Consider the following 27,620-nt stretch of genomic DNA (forward strand, 5'->3'; position numbering starts at 1 on the left):
AGAATATTGAGGTGATTTGGGAAGACAACTTTTTTTATAGACATCAGATATTTTTTAATGTAGCCAAAATGAAAAATCTGTATATTTAAAATGACATTGTTTCCCTTTTCTTCCTCTTCAGCATAGGGCTACTTTCAAATTTGAATCAACAGATGAAGATAAAAGAAAGGTAAGCCTTAATGTTACTTTGTGTGGTGTGTGTGTCTGTATGTATTTTTATTCATAAAGTCCGCTTTATAACAGCAGACTTGATTTCATCTGATGGTTTAGTATTCAGTTTCCCTTGTGTTTGATTTTTAGGACCTCTGAGAAGAAAGACAAGTGCCAGGTTTAGTATGAATTACACACAACACCCTCCTTCTCCATCCCCATAGGACCATTACACTTGGATAAGTCAGGGGAATGGGAGGGGTTCAGAGGGGACCCTTCCCCATATCTTCTCCTCTCCAGAGATTGGCTTTGTTTGATGGCAGGATTGCAGGCTGCCAAAAATTGCTAATTGCTAATATTGTAAAGCCAAGCTTGGCTTTGGGTTAAGTTTTGGGGAAACAGCTACTGATGCTGCTGTGCCTCAACCACATATTGTTCTCTGTGCTGGCAGCTTTTTTTGTAGCCAGCAATCATCTTCGTCACTGACTTCACTGGTAAAGAGGAAAATGGGATCAAGAGGCTCATCACTAGAGGAGTTATTATAAGAGAGGGTGCATCAGAGATCGGATCATAAAATGTTACATTGGCCTGTCGGGGTAGCTTGTGGTTGCTTTACTTAGTTGATTAGAACATGATGTTCAAGAAGCTCACCAGTTCTGCCTCAGTGTTTCCTGGGCCCTGTACTTCTATCCTTGGCCTTACAAACAGTAAGACGAGGTGAGAAAGCATGACTGAATCTGTGTAAACCCATGATTGCTGCTGGAAAAATAGCTTAAGTCCAGTGCTTTGCTGGTAATGGTTTGATCATACCTTGAAATCATCCCTCTCTTCACGTCTACCCCCATATTTAATGTCAACATCCTGCTCATTTTGCCTTGTAAGATTTCTCCATACATTCCCTCCTTAGCCCAGCCCTTGTTCATACCTCCATCTGGACTACTGTACCAGTTTCCTAACTGTTCATTCTTTTTCCAGTTATGTGGCCTTCCATAATTCCATTGTCCATAATTCTATAACAACAATCTGACTGTGTCACTCTCAACCTTGAAACCCTTGAGTGACTTTGTCTATAGGATAAAGTTCAAGCTTCTTATCATGACCTTGATGCTCAGTGATCTGAAGTTTGCCTACTTTTGCAGCCTGTTGCTTACTTCTGTCCCTTGTAATTTATGCTCTAGCAACATGAAATGTTTCCAGTTATGTACACATACACATCCCTTCTGTTTCCTACTTCCTATCTTTGCATGTGTTGTTTTCTGCCTGGAATGCCCTCTTGTATATTTCTTCACCCTTTCACCTGTTTAATTCCTACTCAGCTCTAGGAGCTTCTCCTTCAGGAAACCTCTGGCATTCCGATTAGGGTGAAATGCCCCTTTTCAGTATTCCTATAAAATTTTATGTAAATCTTTAATCCTAGGCTTATTATTTGTTTCTTAATTTTATATGTGTGTGTATGTTTCTCATTGTTAGCCTCTGTGAACTCCCTGAAAACAGATGCTATAATAATATTTATCTTTATATCCTCGGCATCTAGAATGCCCAGCACAGATAGATACTTGAAAAGTTTTATTCAGTGAGTGACATGGAGGATAAACTTTGGAAGTTAAAGATTTACTCTGATTTTCTTTTGAATTTAAACAATGTAAATAAGACTAGAATACCTTTTAGAACAGGGTTCTCAGCCAGGGATGTGCTGTTTGGGGAGCTTTTTCAACAGGCCTGCTCAGGCCCCATCGCTGCCTACTGAGTCAGAATTTGGGGGATGGAATCCAGGCATGTGCATTTTGATAAATGGTCTTCAGGAAATAAGTACCTTACTCACTTGGTGGGAGTAGAAAATAACACAAGTCCCTATGGAATAGAAGCTAGTTATATCCACCAAAATTACAGATGCATTTTGCCCTTTGACCAAGCAATGTCACTATTAGATCTATTCTGTGGGTAATTGAAATAAAGTAAGCAGCGTTACTCACTGAAACATTGTACATAATAGCAGATGATTGGAAACAATAAAACCTCCAGGAATCAGGGAATATTTGTAGAAACTTATAGAGATTTGCATAATGGAATACTGCACTGTGGTAAAAGAGAGAAGGACAGGGAGGAGAGAGACTATTATGTGCTAATGGGAGAGATGGTCAAGTGAGAAGAGAAAAGAAGCCAGGTGTTAAAAAATGAATATATACATTTTTTAGGTATTAAGGCTAGGAAGGCAGCTGCTGTTTAGTTTACTTGGGAGAATCCATACTATATCTATAGATTTGTGGTACCTTATGGATCTGACACCAGAATCTTTGACAGTGCTTTCACTAGTCAAAGTAAGTGCATAAAGACAGATTTCCCTCCCTCCATATGGCTTTCAGTTAAGGGAAGAAAAATCCCCACACAGTTGCTAGTAAAGCATGTTTATTTCCTGTAGGGTAGTAGCAAAACTTAACATTTTCAAGGTATTATCTTTTATTGCCTTTTAGATTTTTGCTGACCATAACTACTGTACTGGTGTTAATTTGGTTTAGTGTATAGATTGCTGCTTCCTGGGAGCAAATGTAACAAATGTCATTAGGGACCTAGCTAGGTAATCTTCATTAACGTAAAAACATTGGCAAACAAAACTATTTCAGTCTCCAAAGGTTGAAACCATTTAGTGACTCTTTCATGCCTAAGGCCCATAAAGACTTTGAAATCAAAATTACTGGATTTCTCTAAAGGATCTGTATCCTAACAGCTTTTTCAGTTCTCAGTGTAGAGAGACATGGAATAATAGGCATGTCTCCACATTAAACCCAATCTTAGAAAGGAGGAACTCAAATTACCATCCAGTTTGCTTTCCTGCTCTAGTTCTCTTTTTCTCTTTCCTAAACATGTCTCTGGAGCCTTCTATCAGTTTGTTGGTAACAGCATCACCCCTTTCCATAAACTACAGGTGCTGTTGCTCTGAAAAACACACCTCTCTTATGTAAAACCTTATGACAACCAATAAGTAGATGTAAGGGAACAGAGCCTTTCAAAAAATAAAACTTGATTATGTGAACTTTCTAGGAATTGATTATAAAGTAATGATCTTTAGAACTAATTCCTAACATTTGTGTAGCATTTTGCATTTTTATGAAGATTTGCTTTTCAGTAATAAAGTTGTAATGTTATAAGTATGGAGAGAATATCACCATACCAATTTTATGGATAAGAAAACAGGCTTATGTTAATGACAACTTGTTAACACTCACATTACTAGTAAGTGGTGGAGCCTCAAGCAGAGAACAGATTTTCTTGCCTTCACTGCTTAGTGCTCCATGGCTCCCTCTCATTATCACTTGAGGTATATTTCAGAAGGCTTGAAATTATGACTCAATACTTTGTTTCATCTCTTATACCTTGAGACACCATTTAGGCAACTAGACTTTAGACTTAAATCAGAAAATATCAAAGGAAATTACCAACTAGGAGTGCTTAAATTTTTCCAGAGAAGTAAAGACAGACACATTTCTGATGTTTGTGCACAGAATGCAAATAGTTCCAGGTGCATGTAGCTCATGATATATTTGGGTGTAAGCACCTGTGCTTACTGAAGCATTTACTTTACATCTTCTCTGCCTAAATAGATGGCTATGACTATATACCAACACATAAACAAATGTATCATGCAAATATGAAGGACGGAGGAAGGTATGATGAATAATCTGAAATTTTATACCTTAAGGAAATGAAAGTTCTTATATTGGTTTCTGAAGCACAGCTGATCTCAAGGCCAATAAAGAAAACTAATTGCAATAAATATTGAAAAATATCTATCGCAAAATGATTTTTAAAATTGCAGCTCTTTCACCTATAAGAATACAACCATATCCAATGCAGAAAACTTCAGTTGTTGTCTGAGATAAACTTTTAGGTATTTAGTTATTTTCCTCAAAAGAATCAAGTTAAAAATAGTTAAATTTCAAGCATTTATTTCATTAACTTCAAACTGACATAGGTAATTTCATATATCTGTGAAGGTATAAGGTAGTTACTGAGTTGAGAACTCTTTGAGGACAAAAATTCTAGCTTACTTTTCTTTGTACTTTCAGTCCTTGACACTGCATCTGGCACAAAATAGGTACCTACAATACATACCAGTTAAATGAATAAAGGGGATTGGAGATTAAGTGGAGACCAGAATTTGTATAACTTGTACATATGGTTTGGTTTTCAGTTTGATATTTTCTTAAATAGGCAGCAGATTCTCAAGCACTTTTCATACTATTGTTTACTGAAAATGCAGAATACAAAAATATTCATACAGGTGATCACAACCATGTAAAACTAATACAAAGAAAAATGTCTACAAGGAAATTCACTAAATAGTGGCTTTGTATTATTACTGTGGATGATATTTTCATTTCTCTTTTCTATATTTTAAACTTTTTCATTACAGTATATCAGATATAAGAATATGATGATAATATATGTGATAATATATTCTTTCAGAGTTATGTGATTCGGGATGTAAGCAAAGACCCAATACATTTTAAAATCATTTATTGTTTCTAAAATTGGCCCTTTGTGATTATCTTACATATACCTTTTGGGGGAACATAAAAATATTATTAGGTTTGGAGATAGTATCCCTTGTGGAGCTAGTTTATGGAGTGAAATAAATTTATTTGAACACAAAAGTCCATTTTACCATTTGAAATATTTCTTCTTTTTTCCACAAAGTTGGATGTACTTGGCATATTAGTAGAGATCTCTGTAGTCCACAAATATTTTTTCAGTAATTCCTGTGTGCCAGGTCCTGTGTTAGGCCTTGGTTCCTAAGTTGGCTATTTTCCTATGGTGTTTGGTTTGGCATTTCTCAGCTACAGATGCATACTGAGGGTTGTCATTGTGGACTATAGAAAATGAATGGGTAATTTTCCATATTAGAGTCCCCCAAGAAAGATGTGCCAAGATAGAACCATCAGTCGTATACTGTGAATCCATGCTTAGGGATAGCTTGAGGCATGAATGCTTGTTCTAAAAGCCTTTTACATTTAGTATAGTCATTTGAAATTGTTAAACTCCAATTTTCACTAAAAGAAAATGAGCTTTGTGTGTCTTGCAAATTTGACTCAAATTTTAGTTGATGTCTCACTTTGGGGAATAATTTGATATATGATGCAAGTTTGGTTCTCATTTAGAAACCAATAACTTTAAAGATAATCATTTTTAACATCTTGATTTCTTTAAAACACACAAACACACATATTACCAAATGCATTCTAAAACTTTTATTTTTAAAGTTTCTATCCAGTTGGATCTGGCATAAAAACTTGACTAGAAGGGCTGAATTATATCATAGGCCAGGATGAATACCTCACAGTAGTTCAGAAGTAAAATAATTTAGACTTCATTTCAGACTCCATTTTTTATATTAGATGTGCTGCCAAGGTATTGAAGGACAAATGTAGGAAGAAAGAACAGAACAGCCTTCTGATATAGTAAGCCTTAGATGTGACAGTCCATACATGATCTCTGTATGGATCACTTTCTGCCTGGGAATGTTAAGAGTAGTATCTCTGATTTGTACTTGAGAGTTTCAATCCTTTTTCTCATATAAAAAACTCAGCAAGAAGTTGTGCTTCCAGCCATGACAGTGTGAGAGCTTTATGAACCTGCTCCTTAATTAAAAACTGGTTATTTAAAAACAACAACAACAATAGCCATTTAAATTATCTGGAAATCGTCCTAAAAGCATGAAGTCAATGAAGGAACGCTTATTCAGGAAAATATACTGAAAGAAAAGTGTAAGTCTGTGGTATTTGAACTGAGACCTGCTCCCTTTCTTCCCACTTTCAGTGCAGTGAGATGGAAACCCTCCTCCAAACTGAGACCAAATTGCCAACATCACTTGGATCATAGAAAAAGCAAGGGAATTCCAGAAAAACATCTATAAAATGTTTTTATAATATTTTATAAATGTTATAAAATAATTCTGATTTATTAACTGTGCTAAAGCCTTTGACTCTGTGGATCACAACAAACTGGAAAATTCTTAAAGAGATGGAAATACCAGACCACCATACCTGCTTCCTCAGAAACCTATTTGCAGGTCAAGAAGCAACAGTTAGAACCGGACATAGACATACAGACTGGTTCAAAATTGGGAAAGGAGTATGTCAAGGCTGTATATTGTCACTCTGCTTATTTAACTTCTATGTAGAGTACATCATGCAAAATGCAGAGCCAGATGAATCACAAGCTAAAATCAAGATTGCTGGGAGAAATATCAACAACCTCAGATAAGCAGATAATACCATTCTAATGGCAGAAAGCAAAGAAGAACTAAAGAGCCTCTTAATGAGGATGAAAGAGGAGAGTGAAAAAGCTGGCTTAAAACAGCATTCAAAAAAGTAAGATCATGGCATCTGGTTCATCACTTCAAGGCAAATAGATGGGGGAAAAGTGGAGACAGTGGCAGATTTTATTTTCTTGGCTTCCAAGCTCACTGTGGATGGTGACTGCAGCCACGAAATTAAAAGACATTTGTTCCTTGGAAGAAAAGCTATGAACAACCTAAGCAGCTTATTAAAAAACAGAGAGACATCACTTTGCCAACAAAGGTCTGTGTAGTCAAAGCTATCGTTTTTCAGTAGTCATGTGTGGGTGTGAGAGTTGGATCATATGGCTGAACATCAAGGAACTGATGCTTTCCAGTTGTGCTGGAGAAGACTCTTGAGAGTCCCTTGGACAGCAGGGAGATAAAACCAGTCAGTCCTAAAGGAAATTAACCCTGAATATTTATTGGAAGGATAATGCTGAAGCTCTAATACTTTGGCCACTTGATGCGAAGTGCTGACTCATTGGAAAAGACTGTGATGCTGGGAAAGATTGAGGGCAGGAGGAGAAGGGGATGACAGAGAATGAGATGAGATGGTTAGATGTCATCACTGACTTGATGGACATGAGTTTGAGCAAGCTCAGGGAGATGGTGAAGGACAGGGAAGCCTGGAGTGCTGCAGTTCATGGGGTTGCAAAGAGTTCGACATGACTTAGTGACTGAACAACAGCAAACTGATAGAGCCAAGATCAGAGCTCCTACTTTCCTCAGTCCTCAGTTGGAAGGCTAACTAACCAGTAGGGACAGGGATAAGGTCAGCATTTGACATCCTGCCCCAGCCACATGTCACTGAGACAAAATTCTGGGTGAATTATAGCTGAGAGATGGGGTCTCTCTTCTTTCACCCAGTCTCCACTCGTGGGTCATGGGCTCTACCTTGAGTAAGGCAACACTGAGAATATTGGGGCACCAACTGCCCTTGCCCTGGCTGATGGGACAAGCGGATTCCACCTTGGAATCTGAGGAGGCAAATTGAGGAGTTTTGGGCCTGCTACTCCCCTGTCTCCTCCAGTTGAACTCTCAAGGAGGTGTCACCTAGAAAGAAGCATGCTGTTGTCTCTGCCCTCAGCATCAGAACCAAGGTTCAGGAATTTTGCCAAGAGAAATAAGCAGACCTTATAACAGTAAGCTCTGAATCTCTTCCCCAGAGGGACCAACTTTTTGCTACAGTGTGAAGTTTCTGCCTGAAGGTATGGGTTGTGGTGAAAGGAGGAGTTGGGAGGAGACTGACATTTTGATTGGAGTTATGGGGCTAACCAGACAGTCTAGCTAGTTTGCTAGAAAGGAAGGAGGAAAGACAGCTGGGAGGAACCTTCCTGTAATTAGAACAAATCTTAAATACTTACCTCAGGAACTATCTCTTCAAAAGAGCAGTAATAAATTGGTTCAGTCTGTAGAGCAATTTATGCCCCAGGACTTTGTTGAAGACAATAGATCAATCATTCTGCAGTTAGTGGAGCTTAACAGCTGGGTGTGGTCAGGGAAGAGAAAGTCAAAGAGAGGCCTGCCAAAGCCACTGTCATCCGAGGATGACTGTAGCATACCAAAGGGTGAGACCCATGAGGAGCTATATCTGCAGGGAGGAGGAGGAAAATATACTCAACTAAAATAATTCATCTAGTCACTGAGCAAATAAGAAAAATAACAATAGCAAATCTTGGATGGCATAGACAATACCCAGTGTTGATGTATTATTTAAAATGGCTTCAAAAAAGAACAAACAAAGCTATGTGAAGAAACAGGAAAGAATGACCTATACACTGGGGGAAAAGCAGGCAGTAGAAACTGCCTGTGAGAACAACCAGAGGGTGGATTTAACAGACAGACTTCAACATATTCATTATAAATATATTCAGAAAGGACTTCCCTGGTGGTCCAGTGGTTACAACTCTGTGCTTTCACTTGAGGGGGCTTGGGTTTGATCCCTGGTTGGCAGAAGTTCTGCATGCTGTGCGGTGTGGCCAAAACAAAAAAGAGAAAAAACAAATATTCGGAAAAGTAAAGGAAACCATAATTAAAGAAGTAATACAAAATTTGATGATATCATAACAAATGAATATCAATACAAAGATAGAAATGATTAAAAAGACAAAGAAGAACCAAATGGAAATTTTGGAAGTGAAAAGTACAATAATGGGAAAAAGATCACTAAAGAGGCCCAATGTTGGGTTCAAACTGTCAGAAGAAAGAATGAGCAAATATGAAGATAAATCAATAGTGTATACAAGGTAAAGAACAGAGAATAAAGAATAATGAAAATGAGTGCCTCAGAGAAATATGAGATGATGTTAATGTATCAACATACATATAATTGGAGTACCAGAGGAGAGGAGAGAGAAAAGGGAAGAAAAAATATTTGAAGAAATGTCTAAAAACTTCCTAAACTTATTGGAAAACAACTTACATATCCAGGAAGCTCAATAATGTCTGAGTAGAATAACCTCAAAAAGATCCATAGACACATCACAATAAAAATGCTAGAACGCAAACACAATGAGAAAATTTTAAAAGTAGCAAAAGAAAAATGGATCATCACTTACAAAGTAGTCTCAGTGAGATACACAGCTGACTCCTCATCAGAAATGTAGGCCTGTGGCAGTGGAATAATGTATTCAAAGAGCTCAAAGAAAAAACCTCAACCAAGAATCTTATATCTAACAGAGCTATCTTTTTAACACTGCAAGGGAGATAAAAACATTTTTAGATAAATGAAAAAATGAATTTGTTCTAGACCCACCTTACAAGAAATACTAAAAGTCCTTCAAACAGATAGCAAGTTACCTCAAACAGCGATTTAAATCCACACAAAGAAACAAAAGAGAACTAGTAAAGGTAATTATATAATTATAAAAGATAATATAAATGCATATTTCTCCTATTCTTTTAAATGATCTTAAAAACAGTTGTATAAAACAATATGTCTATAATACATTGTTCAACTAGTAACACACAGAAACATCATGTATTTGTCAGAAATAGCACAAAGGTTGATGAGAGCAAAGCTGTACTGCACTAAGGAAGTGGCTCTAGATAATAAAGTCACTATTTGGTTCTAGAGAACCAAAAATTATAAATAAGGCCAAAATAACAAAAGCTGTAAGTATATACCAGCTGTCGTTTCTCCTAAGTGACTTCAAAAGACAAAATTATATATCAAGTAATCATTTTTGATATGTATAACAATAGTGCCACTAAAGGGGAAAGGGACAGCATCATATAGAAGTAGTGTTTCTACACCTGACTGGAACTGATGTAATTTGAAGCTAATTCTGTTAAGATATATATATATGTAAGCTATTTAAGCCCTAGAACAACAATTTAAGGAAATGACTCAGAAAATAATTCCATTTTGTAAAAGACTACAAAATGCTATTGAAAGAAACTAAAGAAGATCTAAGGGCTTCCCTGGAGGCTCAGTGGTAAAGAATCTGCCTGCTAGTCAACGCAGGAGACACAGGTTTGATCCTCAATCTGGGAAGATCCCACATGCTGTGGAGCAACTAAGCCTGTGCACCACAACTACTGAGCCTTTGCCCTGGAGCCCAGGAGCCACAACCACTGAGCCCTGCACAGTGCAGCTACCGAGACCTGAATGCCCTAGAGCCCGTGCTCCACACCAAGAGAAACCAACACAGTGAGAGGCCTGTGCATCACAGCTGGAGAATGGGCCCCGCTCCCACAGCTAGAGAAAAGCCCATGTAGCAATGAAGACCCACCACAGCCAAATGCAGAGAGTTGGACGGTGAAGAAAGTTGAACACTGAAGAATTGATGCTTTTTAACTGTGGTGTTAGAGAAGACTCTTGAGAGTCCCTTGGACTGCAAGGAGATCCAACCAGTCCATCCTAAAGGAGATCAGCCCTGGATGTTCACTGGAAGGACTGATGTTGAAGCTGAAACTCCAATACTTTGGCCACCTCATGCAAAGAGTTGACTCATTGGAAAAGACCCTAATGCTGGGGCAGATTGGGAGCAGGAGGAGAAGGGGACGACAGAGGATGAGATGGCTGGATGGCATCACCAACTCAATGGACATGGGTTTGGGTAGACTCTGGGAGTTGGTGATGGACGGGGAGGCCTGGCATGCTGCGATTCATGGGGTCGCAAAGAGTCGGACACGACTGAGTGACTGAACTGAACTGAAAAAGAAATTAAAGAAGATGTAAAGAAATGAGAAAACATCCCATGTTCATAGTTTGGAAGATTTATGCTCAGATGGCACTACTTCTCGTTTTGATCTGTAGATTTAATGAGATACCTCTTAGAATTCCGGGTAGCTTCTTTGTACAAATTGACAAGCCAGTTCTGAGATTCATATAGAATTGCAGGGGATGCAGAAGTGCCAAAACAATCTTGAAAGGAACAGACCTGGAGAACTTACAACTCCCAACATCAAAACCTATTACAAGGCAACAGTAATCAAGACAGTGAGTACTGTGACACAAAGATAGATAAACATACATATGGTTGACCTTTAAGCAACTCAAGGTTTAGGGGGCCAATTCCCTGAGCAGTCAAAAACCCATGTGTAACTTTATAGTTGATCTTTCACATCCACAGTTCTGCATCTGCAATTTCAACCAACTGTGGATCTTGTATGTATTTACTGGAAAAAAAACCTGCATATAGATATAGATGTAGATCAATGGAATAGTATTGAGAGTCCAGAAATAACCAGTGTGTCTGTGATCAACAGATTTTTGACAAGAGTGACAAGACCATTCAGTGGGGAAAGAATATTTTAACAAATGGCACTGAGAAACTTAGCTACATATAAAAGAATACATTGAACCTTTAATTCACACTATGTGCAAAATTTAACTCAAGATAGATCAGACCCAAATGTAAGATCTAAAACCATAAAACTCTTAGCAGGAACGTAGGGTAAGTCTTCATGGCCTGCATTTGACAGTGGATTCTTAGGACACCAAAAACACAAGCAACCAAAGAAAAATCAATACATTAAAGTTAACTTCATCAAAGTTAACTTTTGTGCTTATACTATCAAGAAAGTGAAAAGAGAACCCACAGAATGGAAGATAGTATTTGCAAATCATATGTCTGATAAGAGACTTGTATCTAGGATATATAAAGAACTCAATAATAAAAAGACAATTGAATTTTAAAATGGGCAAAGGATCTGAATATACATTTTTCCAAAGAAGATATACACATAGCCAATCAACATGTGATGCTCAACATCATTAACCATCAGGGAAATGAAAATCAAAACTGTAATGAGATACCAGTTTATACTCACTGGTATGGCTAAAATCAAAAAAGTCGGATAATAAGTATTGACAGGGATGTGGAGAAATCAGAATGCTCATACATTACTGATAGATTACTGCATGTAAAATGATGTGGCCACTTTGGAAAATAATCTAGGAGTTTCTCAAAGGATTAAACAGAGTTACTATATGACCCAACAGTTGCACTCCTAGGTATCTACAAAAAAGAAATGAAGATATGTGTCCACAGAAAACTGTGTACTTAAATATTCACAGCAATATTATTCATAATAGCCAAAAAATGGAACCAAACCAAATGTCTATCATTTTGTGAATAGATAAATGGAATGTATCATAGCCATACGATAGAATATTACTTATCCATAAAAAAGAATAAAAGTAACTGTTGTAAGTGCTTATAACATGGATGAACCTTGAGCATATTATGCTAAATGAAAGAAGGAAGACATAAAAGGCCACATAATGTACAATTCCATTCATATGAAATTTCTAAAATAGGCAGATCTGTAATAACAGAAAGTAGATCATTGGTTTCCCAGGGGCGAAGGAGAGAGGGGAATGGGGAGTTACTGCTAATGGGTATTGGGTTTTTTTTAGGGTGATGAAAATGTTTTAAACAGTGATGATGGTTGCACAAGTGTGAATATACTAAAAATCAATGAGCTGTATACTTTAACAGAGTAAATTTATGATATATAAATTATGTTGATAAAGCTGTTATTAAATACTACATGCCCATCATTCCTAGCACTATGTGAATATTAACACCTTTAATCCTAATAACAAAGCTAATAAATGAGGTACTGTTTTCTTACTTACTTTACAGATGAGGAAACTAAGGCACACAAAGAAATTACTTGCTTAAACTAGTGAAGTAAATTACTTGCCTAAACTTGTGAAGTGGGAGGACATGATTTAAGCCTGTGCAGTGTGGTCCACAGCCCTTGTGCTACACCATACTGCCACTCATTAATAATTGAGTTGACCTGTGTATAGCTTATGCATTGATTCTGTTTTCTGGTTGTAGGCTCCAACTCTCCAGAATTTGAGATTTGTTGCAGAGCATAAACAAAACTTTGACACTGAGTTAATTAAAACCATTGACAGAAAACGGAAGTCCAGGATTTACAGTATGACCGGATAGGGTAACTAGTGTCAGCCCTCCCCATAAGCAGTACAGTACTTGACCTATAGGCATGCTGCAGATGTCTTTTACGATTATTATTTTGCCTAAAATGTAGGGTTTTGATTTTTTTTCTTCTCAGCAGTTAGCTCTTCCTTACACAGTTTGGCCATGTACTAAGGAAAGGGTATAACATGTACATCTTTGGCTAATTGAAAACTCTTAGGACCTGAAAGAATTCCAGGCTGAACAGACATTTCCAGTTCCCCATTTATAGATGAAAAACTGTGAGGTTGACTGACTTGAGGTTATGAAAAATGAGTGGAGGATCTGGGACTCAAACTAGGTCCTCTGCCTCCTTTCCTGCCTTCAGTGGCTGTCATTGCAGCATGGCCCCTCAGGAATTTACAGTATAGTAAGGGACCCGGAAGATCTTCCAGGACAGTGATTCCTTCTAAGGTGTCTTGTGCTGAGGGTAACCAACCAGAATCTGACTGAATACTTTCAGTAATGGGATCTCCACAGCAGCCATTTTGCTGTTAGATAACTTTGTTAGAGAGTTTTTACTTGTATGAACTTGACATCTGCTTTAATTGATCCTCCTGCTTTATCCCTCTCTGCCTCTGCCTTTGTCCACCACTTAGCTTGTCTTCTACCTTCTTTCCCCTGCTCCGTCTCTTTCATTTTTTCCCCTACTTATTACCCAGCACTCACATTTATCAAGAAGCTTTTTCTAGCTAAATTCTCTATGTAGTTTATTTCTTTAAGCTTTAATACACAGTTTAAATTGCTATGCATTGAAATACATTTACAGTCCTTATTCATTTTACATATGTTCAGTCTCCATAGTATTGTAAATAACTTGAGTTATGTGCTTTTATAGCTCCCTAACCCCAACTCAACCTTTTGTCGCTTGGTTAGCATTTATTTCTCTTGAATAGTTTGCATGTACTTGAATTTTACATTGAGAGCATTTTAAGTTACGTGCCTGTATCAGGCCTGTGTGCGCAAGTGCTCAGCAGTGAACGCGATAGATTCTAAATGGATACTACAGAATCTATAAAACTAATACAAAATTGCCATGTTATAACATCCGCACTTACCTTTTCAAGTGGCTTTGGCATTAAATGGAAAATACAGATAAAATTTTCCTAGCCCTATTATGCTTGTGCAGAGTGTGCCTGTTAATATTACTTGATCTGCTCGTCCATCTGGCTATCTTTATGAGGTAATGTGCATAAGTCTCTATTCTATCCCAAGCACTGTGCTAGAGATTTTTAAATATATCATCTCATTTAATATTTATAAGCCCTAGATGTTATTCCTGTTTATAGAGATGAGGAAATTAGGCGCAGTGATTTTAAAAAATTTGCCAAGGTCATACAGCTATAAGCTAGTGTTTGAACCTAGGTGCTTTCCTTACTTCAGTTGTACTGTTTCCTAATAAATAACCTGTGAGATACCTTATTCCTTACAATATATTGTCTCACATGCTGTTCATGTTAAATAATATATGATATTAATAATATAGATCTTTCACAATAACTGTGAAATAGATATATTTATATCTTACACATGATGAAATTTAGCTTTAGGTGGAATAAATAAATTGCTCCAGATCCAAATTCAAAAAATAATAGAACTAGGAATTAGAAAAAGCCCAAACTGTTTCTGTGCTTTTTTTCTGCTACACCACTCATGTGTTCTTGTGCCTTTGAAGACCTCTAACATCACAGCTGTCTCATTGAAACAACTTTACTCTTGTCCTTATTCTCGGCTGTCTTAGTCTGCTCATGCTGCCATGACAAAATACCAAAAGCTGGGTTGCATAAGCAAAACAAATTTATGCCTCACAGCTTTGGAGGCTAGAAGTCCAAGATCAAGGTGTTGGTAAGGTAGATTTCCTTCTGAGACCTCTTCTCTTGGCTTATACTCACCTGCTTTCTGACTGTGTACTCATCTGATCTCCTCTTTGTGCAGAGAAGGAAGCGAGTGGGGAATGAGTGAGCCAGCCCTCTGGTGTCTCTTGTAAAAAGGATACTATTCCCATAAGACCAAGGCCTCTCCTTCATGACCCCATCTAACCTTAATAACCCTCTCAAAGCCCCATCTCCAAATACCATCACACTGGGATTAGAACATCAACATATGAATTTAATGGGGATACAAATATTTAGTCCATAACTTCAGCTTACCATCAGAGTCCCTGATTATCTTCTATAGGGGCCTGGGCAACTAGAGCTGAGATCTAGGGATTTAGAGTGTTTCAGAGTGAAGAGGTGAGCATTGTGGAGTAGACGACGTTGGAGACAAAGAAATTCCAGGGAAACCTTATATAGGTAACACTTTGATACACTGAAAAAGACAAAAAGCTGTAGAGATCCACGGGATGAGAATCTGTACCAGCCACCAAGGTATAGAATATATGTTGTGATGGAATGTATATCTGCCAGCTTTGTTAGTGTGCTTTTATATAATCAAACTATGACTTGGCTAAGAACTCAGTAAAGATTAAATGTGAGAATGTTCCCTTATTTGGCAAACTAAAATGCAACAAATGATAATGCTCCTGTATTTGTCAGTATATTAACTTAAAATACTAAAATATGTTTTGTATAGGTAGTGAAGAAGAACGTTTTCTGAAAAATAAAGACTCTTGCTTAAGTAGTAAGAAAACCAGAGTTGGCTGGTACTGTATTTGAAGAGAGATTAATAGTTTTGACATGTCCATTTCTGCCCTCAGTCAAGAAGGGAAAGGCAGCTGATTGGTTTTTAAGTTTTCGTTTACAGCTAAGCTATTTTTCCCATCTGTTAATGAACTCTTGATGATGCATCATGTCTTTCTCAGGATTGCTAAATTAGCAAAGAAACTTGAGCCAAACTTACATAATTGTTGTTACTGTGAACTCTCAGTCTTTTGGCAGGATCACCATGATATAGAACATAGCCAGAAGGGTTGTATTATTGAAAAAAAATGTACATGTGCAAGAAAGGGAGCTAAAGGTGAAATTAAGGAAGTGAAATAAAAACTTCATTCACAAGGACAGTATCCATTAACTAAAAAGTGATAATTACTATTGCCTCCCATAGTAAAAGTAGGAAAAAAAAAACCCAAAGTGTATAGGTATCATATCATATTAAACTAAATGTAATTGAAACCAGCTTCATGGGCATTTATTTATATTTTGCTTTTTATAAAGAGATTTCAAATTTGACCTCCAGAATCCTCTCTAACCTTTCTTAGAAGTGCAGTGTAGAATCCTGGCAGTAAGCCATTAATTGTTTAATGTTTTTGTAAAATACTATTTTTTAATAGGTCTGTCTTCTGGCAGTGACAGCACTGTTTCAACTATTGATTATAATAAGCTTATTTTAGAATTTAATACATCTGTTTCTGTCTTGTGCATATGCATGTGTGTGTGCGCACGTGCACGCACACACACACACACACACATTGCTGTGCACAGAAGGCAAAAGTTTAGAACTATCAGATTTAGGTGGCTGACCTTCAGCTCCAGTTAAGAACTAAAATTAGATCCCTGTGGAATATATATCCAGTGACATCCATCAGAAAAGAGTGTAGGCATAACCCTGAGAAGCCAGGGAGGCATCATTCAAGGGACTTTGCCTTAACTACAAAACTGTTTCCCATTTAAATTTTTATCTTAAAAATTCATGTGACTTTTTGTATTGTAAGTTGTAACACATTTGTTTATTTTCATGTAGAAACACTTCCCTGTTTCCACCCTTGATAAATCTTTTAGTAAATCTTCTAGTTAAAGAGGATGCACAAGGATTGTCCTGTGACTTTAAGTATCTCTGGCATTGTGCCAAATCTCCCAGATGAATGTGCCTATTTTAAGAGCAGGGTTCTCTCCCATCACTATAGGAACACTGGTTGATTGCAGTGAGAGCATAAATCAAGCATGTGGCTAACACTGCAGACATAATGGACAAGAAGGTGGGGGTGGGATGGGGAATCCACTCTTATTAGAGAGAAAGTGTTTAATTCTATTAAGGAGAATGGATAGGTATTTCAGCACACAATAGAAGACCAGAAACAGAAAATAATAATAAGAACCATGTTTAAGGACTTGTCTGTTGAAGGAGAAAAAACAATCAGTCCTTAGTAATTCCTTTCACAGACCTAGCTTATCCCAGAATTGCTTTGAATGTTGTAACATTCATTTTTTATTTATTTTGTCACCAGATACCAGTAGAATGAAAAGAGAGTAGGACTGGGAGTCAAATAATAATCTTAGTCCCCTTTTCCATTGTAGCTTTCTGTGCTGCTTAAGCAAATCATTTAGCTTCCTTGGGAGTCAATTTTCATTATCTATAAAGTAAATCCCCTGATCCTGAGTATGGGCTTCCTAGTTGGCTCAATGGGTAAAGAATCCACCTGCAATGCAGGAGATATAGGTTCCATTCTTGGGTTGGGAAGATCCCCTGGAGGAAGGCATGGTCACCTACTCCACTGTTCTTACCTGGATAATCTCATGGACAGAGGAGCCTGGTGGGCTTCAGTCCAGAGGGTCTCAAAGAGTTGGACATGACTGGGCACACACACACAATGTGTTATTAACATATGTTATTATTAACATATGTGAATATGTTATTAAGTATTATTTTCTAAAAGGATTCTATGGTCAAATAAATAAAGGAAGTATCAGCTTAAAAAACATGTTTTCTATAGTTCATCTGAGAATCTTTAATATTTTAATAAGCCTTATAAATTTCCCAGATTTATTCTTTTAACAAAACCCATTTTTTTAATAGAACCTTTTGCACTGCTAGTGTTTATTGATGTTAAGTAGTCATTATAGCCCTTTATAACTCTTAATATTCTGATTCTAGAAATTATACTCATTTTGTTTGGCTCTTCAACTGTTTTCTGGCCTGTAGTTATCATAGGGTTACTGCCAAGTTGAACTCACTGCCTCTGCTGTGTGTGTACTCTGCCCCTCTTTCCAAGTTGAACTGAAAAGTTATTGCATTTTCCTGTTTCTTATAAATAAAACAGACATTAGTTTAGTCCTTGTCTTTTGCAGTGTTCACTTTCTCTGTTCACTGCCATTTCATTTTTGATTTGGTTGTTCAGTCATTGGCCCATTTTTAGAGGTCTTGTCCTTAGAAATGTACAATTTTGTCTCTTACTGTGTACCATCCTCTCATTTAATAAGCAGCACTGTAATATATAGGGTATTATCCCCATTTCACATGTAATGAACCTTATGCTCAGAAAAAAACAAATAACTTGCCCAGATCTCACAGCTAATAAAATAGCAAAGTGAAGTCTCTCTGACTTGGCAACTCAAATTTTCTATTATGGCATATGCATTATAGTTATAGTGGTAAACTGAGTATTTTATTCTAAGGCAGCACATACATATTATCTTATTTAATTCCCCAAATAGCCCTATGAAGTAGATACTGTCATTCCCATTTTATCTTGAATTTAGTAAACAGACATTTGGTGAATTGTTAATGAATAGATAAATAGATGAACAAATGAATATACAAACCAACCATGGCACAAACAGGCCAAGTTAGTCTTGAGTCTTGGTATTAGATATAGAGTAGTTGCTTAGTCATTGAAAATGTTAATTGCTCAGTCATGTCTGACTCTTTGCGACCTCATGGACTATAGCCCACCAGGCTCCTCTGTCCAGGCAAGAATACTGGAGTGGGTAGCCATTCCCTTCTCCAAGGGATCTTCCCAACTCAGGGATCGAACCCACATGTCCTGAATTACAGGCAGAGTCTTTACCATCTGAGTCACCAGGGAGGTACAATATCACTTATGTTACTTACGAAATGATGGTATAAGAAGTTCTATATGGGGCATCATTAGGACATCATATTTCAAAGGTACATTCTTATTTAAATGTAAAGCCAAGTTGTTGCAACAGAGAGACCCCCAATGAAGAAGTGATTTAAGGAATATGGGCGTTTATTACCTTTCCAAATAACAGTTCATAGGTGATCAACCATGCAGGTGAGTAGCTCTGCTCCATGTGATGATTCAGTGACCTAGCTTCTTTACAGGTTTGTCAAGTCATATCTTTGCCATTGAACATTGTCTTAGCCTATACTGGGCTGCCACTTCCAGGTTCTGGGCTGCAGAAGGGGACAAGAAAGGGGAGAAGGCATGCCCACTATTGTAATGACCCAAACCTGAAAAGGGCATACAGTGTGTCCTCATATGTTCCATTAGCAAGAGTTCAATCATATGGCCATGAAGAAGAGCTGAGGAATGTAGTGTAACCAGGCAGCCATGAAACTTGCCACAGTTCTCTTACTGTTTAAGAAAGGGAGGATGGATTTTGATGGACATCTATCACTTTTTACCACAGTGCCTAATAATTAAAGCCTTAATAAGTTCCCTGGTGGCTCAGTGGTAAAGAGTCCACCTGCCAAGGAGAAAATGTGGGTTCAGTCCCTGGGTCTAGAAGATCCCCTGAGAAGGAAATGGCAACCCACTCTAGTATTCTTAGCTGGAAAATCCCATGGTCAGAGAGGAGCCTGGCGGGCTACAGTCTATGGGGTCGTAAAAGAGTTGGGCACAATTTAGTGACTGAGCAACAAAAACAAAGTCTGTTTATGAGGCATTATAGTATTTCCTCATTACTCTGGGATCTGAGTTAATTTTACTGCCTTCATTATATATTTGAAGAAAACATATGGGATAAAATGCATTCTCTAGAGCTGTGCCTTCACATTATTTGTGATGAAGGACCAAGTTTTTTGCTTATTTGTTTCTTAATTTTCCTCTAATTTGTAATAGACCAGTAGTTTTGAAAGTACAATAAAAATGAATCATTAAATAATTACATTCTTGGATAGCAAAGTCAAATCACTATAACAGTTTCTGAATACATATTCTCAACTTTTTATGTGCTTAGTTGTGTCTGACTCTGTGACCCCATGGACTGTAGCCCACCAGTTCCTCTGTCCATGAGGATCTCCAGGCAAGAATACTGGAGTGGGTTGCCATGCCCTCCTCCAGGAGATCGTCCCAACTCAGGAATCAAACCCAGGTCTTCCTCATTGCAGGCAGATTCTGTACCATCTGAGCCACCAGAGAAGTCTAAGAATACTGGAGTGGGTAGCCTATCCTTTCTCCAGCAGAACTTCTCAGCCCAGGAGTCAAACCAGGGTCTCCTGCATTGCAGGTGGATTATTTACCAGCTGAGCTACCAGGGATGGTCTGATAACAGTTTGTGAACTGGCACCAATCTGCAGACACTTTTGAGTAGTAATATTTGTCTCAAAAGTATTTTCTTACTACCTCTTTGGAGTTGCCAGAGTATAATAGACTAACTATGATGTCTATATTATAAGCAAAGACATTTTCTTTGTGTATATAAAACTTGACTTTTCTCTTTTAAAAATATTTTTAGAAATAAACTTTTAGGATAGCATATAAATCATGATGGATACATTATTTGAATGCTCATATATATGTCATAGCCTGTTTTCGCTTGTTTCATAGTTGAAGTTACAGCTAATCCTGGTTTTACAGATTGATAGTGAAAAGCTTACCATTCTGGAGCTGGAAGAAGGTTGCCTGAAAGAGTCTTGATGCACGATACAGAGGAAGAAGAAAATCTCATAAAGTGACATACTGAGGGTCACAGCTAAATGAGAGATAGCATAGTATGATCATGGACTTAAGTGGAAATCACACTGGAGTCAGATGATCTGGATTGAGTCCTGGCCTTCTACTTCTCAGTTAAGTGTTCTTAGGTAGTCATTTCAAGAACCATATAGTCAGTGTTCCAGAGAAGGCAATGGCACCCCATTCCAGTACTCTTGCCTGGAAAATCCCAGGGATGGAGGAGCCTGGTAGGCTGCAGTCCATGCTAAGGGTTGGACATGACTGAGCGACTTCCCTTTCACTTTTCACTTTCATGCATTGGAGAAGGAAATGGCAACCCACTCCAGTGTTCTTGCCTGGAGAATCCCAGGGACGGGGGAGCCTGGTGGGCTACCGTCTGTGGGGTCACACAGAGTCGGACACGACTAAAGTGACTTAGCATAGTCAGTGTTCAGTAAGCATTCCTTAGATTGAGGAATGTATATGAAAGTTTTTTGTAAACTATACAGCACTTAAGCAAACAATGTTGCTATTATTATTAAAATTATGAAATCATCCCTTCTGATACTAAGTCCACTGCTTTTCCTGAACTCTGCTATATTTCATGCTAAACACCTGTTGAAAACAGGAGTCATATTTAATATTGCATCAAATTAAAATTGCTCGAAAGGGGATAGGCTACCCACTCCAGTATTCTTGGGCTTCCCTTGTGGCTCAGGTGGTAAAGAATCCTCCTGCAATGCAGGAGACCTGGGTTTGATCCCTGCGTTGGGAAGATACCTTGGAGAAGGGAAAGGCTACCCACTCCAGTATTCTAGGCTCGAGAATTCCATGGACTGTATAGTCCATGGGGTCTCAAAGAGTTGGACATGACTGAGTGACTTTCACTTTCAAATTAAAATTACGTTTATAAGGACTCTATAGCAATGTGGAAAAAGTAAATTTAAAAGACAGGAAACAAAATTATTTACACATGATGATTGTGATTCTGTAGGCTGAAGTAATGTGCTTATTACTGATACTCAAGTAGATTGACTAATGATAAATCTGTCCACTGCATATAAAATATGTTAATACTACATAGTATAATTATAAATGTATTTTCTATTTTCTTTGATAGTTTAATGCATTTTACATTTTAAATAACATGCATAAGGAATTTAAACTCTTCAGAAAAGAGAACTTTATTTGAAGTCACATAATTTTTGCTTTTCATATAAAAAGACTTTTTTACACCATAGGACAAACCATCTTACCAGTACAATCACAAGAACAGCGTGATTGTACTGCTTCTCCCATTCCTTCTTAGAAAGCGCAACTATCCGGGCAACATTAGTTGACTTCTACTAATGCTTTAAATTCAGGGAACTTCTTAGTATAATCAGTTTATATGTTGGGTGCTCATTGTGTTCTTGTTGCTCTGCTGAGGGCTGCAAGGATTATGAAGAAATAAAACACAATAATAGTCACAATTCAAATGTGCTTGTTATGTCCCAGAGACTCTTTCACAACAGCCCTCTGAGATATAAGTGATATTATTCCCATTTTACAAATGAGAAAATGAGGCTCACAGAAGTAAAAAAAAAAAAGTCTGAATCATAGTGGTAAAGCTGGCTGTTAAATCCAGGTTTTTCTGATTTGAAAGCCTCTACAGTACATTTTCTTCTCTCATAAAAGAAAGATGTCCTTTCTACCTTCAGAGAGCTTTTAGTAGCTGAGGCAAACTCATAAAACAACAGGAAGAATTCACTAAATACCAATGATTGCTACAAATTTTGGTATGGGCATTACTTGGAGAGGAAGAATGTTGGGGGCTGAAGTAGTAAGGAAAAACTTTATATCAAAAGTTAATTTTAAGCTTAGTTTTGGAGAATGGATAAAACTTAAATAATCAAAGGAGAAGGACTGATGCATATACAAGGGAGATAGCAAGAAAGAAAAAAAAACTCTACATGAAATAATTTGAAATAAATATAATTAGAGAGGAGGGTTTGATAGGGGAGCAGTATGAAAGAGAAGACTCAAAATGCAGGTTCAGTTCAGTTCAGTCGTCAGTCATGTCCGACTCTTTGCGACTCCATGAATCGAAGCATGCCAGGCCTCCCTGTCCATCACCAACTCCTGGAGTTCACTCAGACTCATGTCCATCGAGTCAGTGATGCCATCCAGCCATCTCATCCTCTGTCGTCCCCTTCTCCTCCTGCCCCCAATCCCTCCCAGCATCAAAGTCTTTCCAATGAGTCAACTGTTCGCATGAGGTGGCCAAAGTACTGGAGTTTCAGCTTCAGCATCATTCCTTCCAAAGAAATCCCAGGGCTGATCTCCTTCAGAATGGAGTGGTTGGATCTCCCTGCAGTCCAAGGGACTCTCAAGAGTCTTCTCCAACACCACGGTTCAAAAGCATCAATTCTTCAGCGCTCAGCCTTCTTCACAGTCCAACTCTCACATCCATACATGACCACTGGAAAAACCATAGCCTTGACCAGACGGACCTTAGTTGGCAAAGTAATGTCTCTATTTTTGAATATGCTATCTAGGTTGGTCATAACTTTTCTTCCAAGGAGTAAGTGTCTTTTAATTTCATGGCTGCAGTCACCATCTGCAGTGATTTTTGGAGCCCAAAAAAATAAAGTCTGACACGGTTTCCACTGTTTCCCCATCTATTTCCCATGAAGTGATGGGACCAGATGCCATGATCTTTGTTTTCTGAATGTTGAGCTTTAAGCCAACTTTTTCACTCTCCACTTTGACTTTCATCATGAGGCTTTTTAGTTCCTCTTCACTTTCTGCCATAAGGGTGGTGTCATCTGCATATCTGAGGTTATTGATATTTCTCCTGGCAATCTTGATTCCAGCTTGTGCTTCTTCCAGTCCAGCGTTTCTCATGATATACTCTGCATAGAAGTTAAATAAGCAGGGTGACAATATACAGCCTTGACGTACTCCTTTTCCTATTTGGAACCAGTGTGTTGTTCCATGTCCAGTTCTAACTGTTGCTTCCTGACCTGCATACAGATTTCTCAAGGAGGATCATAAATCCTAAGCTGAGGATTTGAGATCTTTACCTTATAACAATATATAAATGATAACCAGTACTGAACACTTAATGCTTTCCAAGCACTGTTCTAAGTACTCTACATATGTGATTTCATTTAGTAACTTTCCAAGATCACACCATTAGAAGAGAGTAGAGTCAACCTTTAAACACAAATTTAAATCCAGAACCCCTGCTCTTAATCACAACACTGTTCTAGTTCTGGAGTCTATGATAAGTTGAACAAGTTTCAGGCCTAGGACCACTGATCTTAAACAAGTAATACACTTTACACCTCAAGTGATTTTTAATATTTACGAAAAGTAGTATGACCAGATAATGACATCCCATCCCTATTCTTGCCACCCTGATACGTCTTTAGGACAGTTGAGGAGAAGTTACGGTGTTTGTGCTAATGGCTTTCAGCTCTGCCTACTTTTCTGTGCTTATCTGGTCAGTTACTCTCAGTTAACCCCTGGTCCCCAACGTCCAAGTTATATCAGTCCATTGTTAGTTGTAGTTCATTGGCTCCTGAACTGACAGCAACAGCATCAACTGGGAACTTGTTAAGAGTCCCAATTCTGGCCTCATTCCAGACTGACTAAATCAGAAACTCTGATTCAATCTGTGTTTCAACAATCCTCACCTAGAGATTATGATACTAAGTGAAATAAGTCCGAAAGAGAATGACAAATACCATATGATATCACTTATATGTGGAATCTAAAATATGACACAAGTGAACATATCTATGAAACAAACAGACTCAGACATAGAGAACAGACTTGTGGTTCACCATGGAGGAGGGTGAGTAGGAAAGCGAAGGACTGAGAGTTTGGGACAAACTATTATATATGAATGGATAAACAACAAGGTCCTGTTATACGGCACAGAGTCCTATAGTTAGTATCCTGTGATAAACCATACAGAAGAGAACATGCAAAAGAATATATACATATATATGTGTAACTGAATCACTTTGCTGTACTGTAGATATTAACACAAGACTGTAAATCAACTCTACTTCAATAAAATTAACAAGAACAACAAATAATTCTTTTAAGAGATTATGATGCATGCTGAAAACCATTACTATAGTATACTCTAGGGTTTCCATTAGGGAGCAAGCTACCAAAAATTTTTTGACAAAACATGGTATTAACATTGAGAATCTCAATCTTGAGTCTCTGCTGCTGGGTCTTACAGCCTAACTTTATGGAAATAGCCATGGCTACTAAGCTAGTGGGGGGTTCCCAGATGGCTCAGTGGTAAAGAATCCACCTGCCAATATAGGAGATGTGGGTTCGATCCCTGGGTCAGGAACATCCCCTGGAGAAGGAAATGGCAAGCCACTTCAGTGTTCTTGCTGGGATAATACCATTCACAGTGGGCTACAGTTCATGGGCTTGCAGAGAATCTGACACGACTGAGCACGCGCACTGCAACCTAATGAGCATTTTAAAAGGGCTTTTTGTCAGCCTCTCTGAAGTAATTATACTTTATGAGCATACCTAAGCTTTGCTTTATGACTTTAGTTCATTCCTGAAAACGTTACCTCTTAGTGAAAAGATTTTAAAGCAGAAGATATTTCCATCAATTTTAATGGAAAAAAATTATGTGTTTCATGGTTATCTAAGATACCAAAATAGTTTTCAGATTAAAAAATATATCAGTTGAACCGTGATAACAAGTTTGTATAAATAAATACTTAGAAAGTTAATAAAAACAGTTTGTACTTAAAATGTTATGTAATGATGATTTATTGTACTTACAAAAAGAGGAAGAGAAGACTTGATAGTGAGAGGAGGCTGGTGGTGGAGGAATACAAAGGAATTATTCTTTGGAAGGGGTTGGAGAGTCAGGTAGTAAACTTTAAAGCAGATAATCTTTGGGAGTATGTGGGTATCTTGCACTGAGATGTTGTGGGAGGGAGGTGGGAGGGGGGTTCATGTTTGGGAACGCATGTAAGAATTAAAGATTTTAAAATTTAAAAAAAATTAAAAACAAACAAACAAACAACAAAAAAAACAGCTATAGCACACCTGGGCCTGCCAGTGGGATACAGATGAAAGGAGTGAGATGCCCCAACATCCATCTCACTCTATAAGGAACTAAGTGCTTATTGATACTAAGTGCTGTATAGAAGGAGAGCAGATGGAGCAGCTGGGGAATCTTTTGTTCCCTTCAGTCTTCAAATTAAGCCTTAGAAAAAGAGTGGAGTCCTGACTGGTGGAAATGGGGACAGGGTAGGCCATGCTGAGGTAATGGTGGGAGAAGGTTCAGGACATATTGTCAGGGAACTGGGAGTCCGTTTGGAGCACTTGGAAAGGAAAGAAAAGGGAGGGTGTATGTATGTGACAGAGATATAGGAAAGGGGACACTGAGCTTATTTCAGCTGTATTCTGTGGGCAGCAGGGAGCAATGGAAAGCATTTGAAGAAAGCAAGGCATGTTTTTGAAGGAGTAAAATCAACTGAAAAAAACAGTTATAGTACAGGAAAATACTGTTAAGGCAAAATAAAGAAACAAGAGCACCTTTGAAACAGAAGTCTTTCATGCACTCAACAGATGGGGGAATCATAAGGAATGCTACCTCTTCAGTGTTCTTAATGTGGTTCATATGCAAAGAAAAACTTCTGATTCATCCAAATGCGGTACATGGTTTAATTTTTCTTTATAATATTCTCTAAATAGAAATAATTGTATTGAGTAGAGCAATGAATGTGTCTGTTAAATATAACTTCTTATATTTTGAGTACGTCTTTGATTTTTTTTTAAAGTTGTAATACAAAAGGGGAGGGGTTCATTGTCCAAGAAGTGGTTATTACTTTTCAAGAGACATTATAACAAAAAGCTACCTAACAGTTGTCATGTGAGGCAAGTCTGTGATGAGAAATGACATATCTAAAAACAACTGATTGAAAACTGTGCTTGAAACAGTCTTGGTTGTGGATTTCCTGCAAGCCTTTAGGTGAGGCAGTTTTTAACTCTAAATTTTGTAGGCCTCTGTAATCGCTTTTATGTAGCCTTCTTATGTCCCAGAGTTTTAACAGTCCGTTTGGTTTATAGCCTTGGCTATTTGTATTCATACTTTGCTCTTTTTTTTCCTTGAATCTGACAGTGGAGGAAGAAAGAAGTCATTCCTACCCACAGACTTGGAGCGAGGGGAGGAGATTTTATTATTGTTTTTGGTTTAGAAAGAAAAGAACTAAAGATTTCTGTGTTTTATTAGATATGTAGAACTCCAAATACATGTATGTAATATTTTATAATACCTTATTTATTATGTATTTCTTAAATAGGAATGTAGATAATTCCTTCTTGGTTAAAATTATATGGGAACAAAGGTTATTTAACTCCACCACCCAGGAATATAGCACGTAGGAAACAGTGTGTAAAAGATATTTTTTTTCTTTGTCTCGGAAGTGAAAAATCTGAAATTGGAGAAATTTTCCTATTTTATGTATTATTAATAATGGGCATATTATACTTTCCTCTATCCCGAAACAGCATTCATGAAAAAAATGCTTTTATGATGATATTAAAATATTAAGTAGAAGTCCCTTCTAGTTAATCAGGTATATTAAGGGATAGAGTTATCAATGTAGTGAAGTGTTTTTTAGCTTGCTAGGTTAATTTTTTTTCCACCTCCATCTAGAGAACATAGTACATTTAAAATTGACATTTCCATAGCTGTTTGACTCAGATGTACTGAGAAGATGCACATGGCCTAAAATTTCTGCCAAGATCATAATTCTTGACCCACAGATAGCCTCTTTTAGTTAAAGTCTGATGACAGAGTAATAGAAACTTTGTAAAACCTCGTATTGGTCATAGTTGTTGCTTTTGTTTTTATAAAATATAATGGGTATAGAAATGGTTGGCAGTGGAATGGTTATACCTGCTTTTCCTCATACAAGGTTTGAGGTTCAGAGACCCAGATCTGCAGTTTATGGAGAAGAAAACTGGACATTGACTTTTAAGAGAATTATCAGTGGTTCTTAAATTTGGCAATGACAGAAAAAACTTTTTCAAAAAATTCAAGATAGCGTACACTTGGGTCCAAATAAAGAATTGTTTCTGAGATAGTGGTAGCAAGATTCAGAAC

The 27,620-nt window shown here is 37.6% G+C and overlaps 1 protein-coding gene across 11 annotated transcripts in view; it reads left to right on the plus strand.

Annotated features, from left to right (window-relative positions):
* RIC8B (RIC8 guanine nucleotide exchange factor B) overlaps positions 1–27,620 on the plus strand; it is a 102,090-nt gene that overhangs the window by 9,359 nt on the left and 65,111 nt on the right. For 9 of the 11 annotated variants that reach the window (XR_009599970.1, XR_009599971.1, XM_004006700.6 and 6 more), the window contains exon 2: positions 122–169. Coding sequence is in view for 9 of the 11 variants with exons in the window: in XM_004006700.6 (XP_004006749.1) it covers positions 122–169 (48 nt within the window). In the remaining 2 variants the exon portion in view is untranslated. Of the gene's footprint in view, positions 1–121; positions 170–300; positions 329–27,620 lie in introns of all 11 variants that reach the window. The other 2 variants (XM_042247173.2, XM_060413162.1) reach the window with 1 other exon arrangement.

The sequence above is a fragment of the Ovis aries genome, chromosome 3 (assembly GCF_016772045.2).
Source record: "Ovis aries strain OAR_USU_Benz2616 breed Rambouillet chromosome 3, ARS-UI_Ramb_v3.0, whole genome shotgun sequence".
NCBI lineage: Eukaryota > Metazoa > Chordata > Mammalia > Artiodactyla > Bovidae > Ovis > Ovis aries.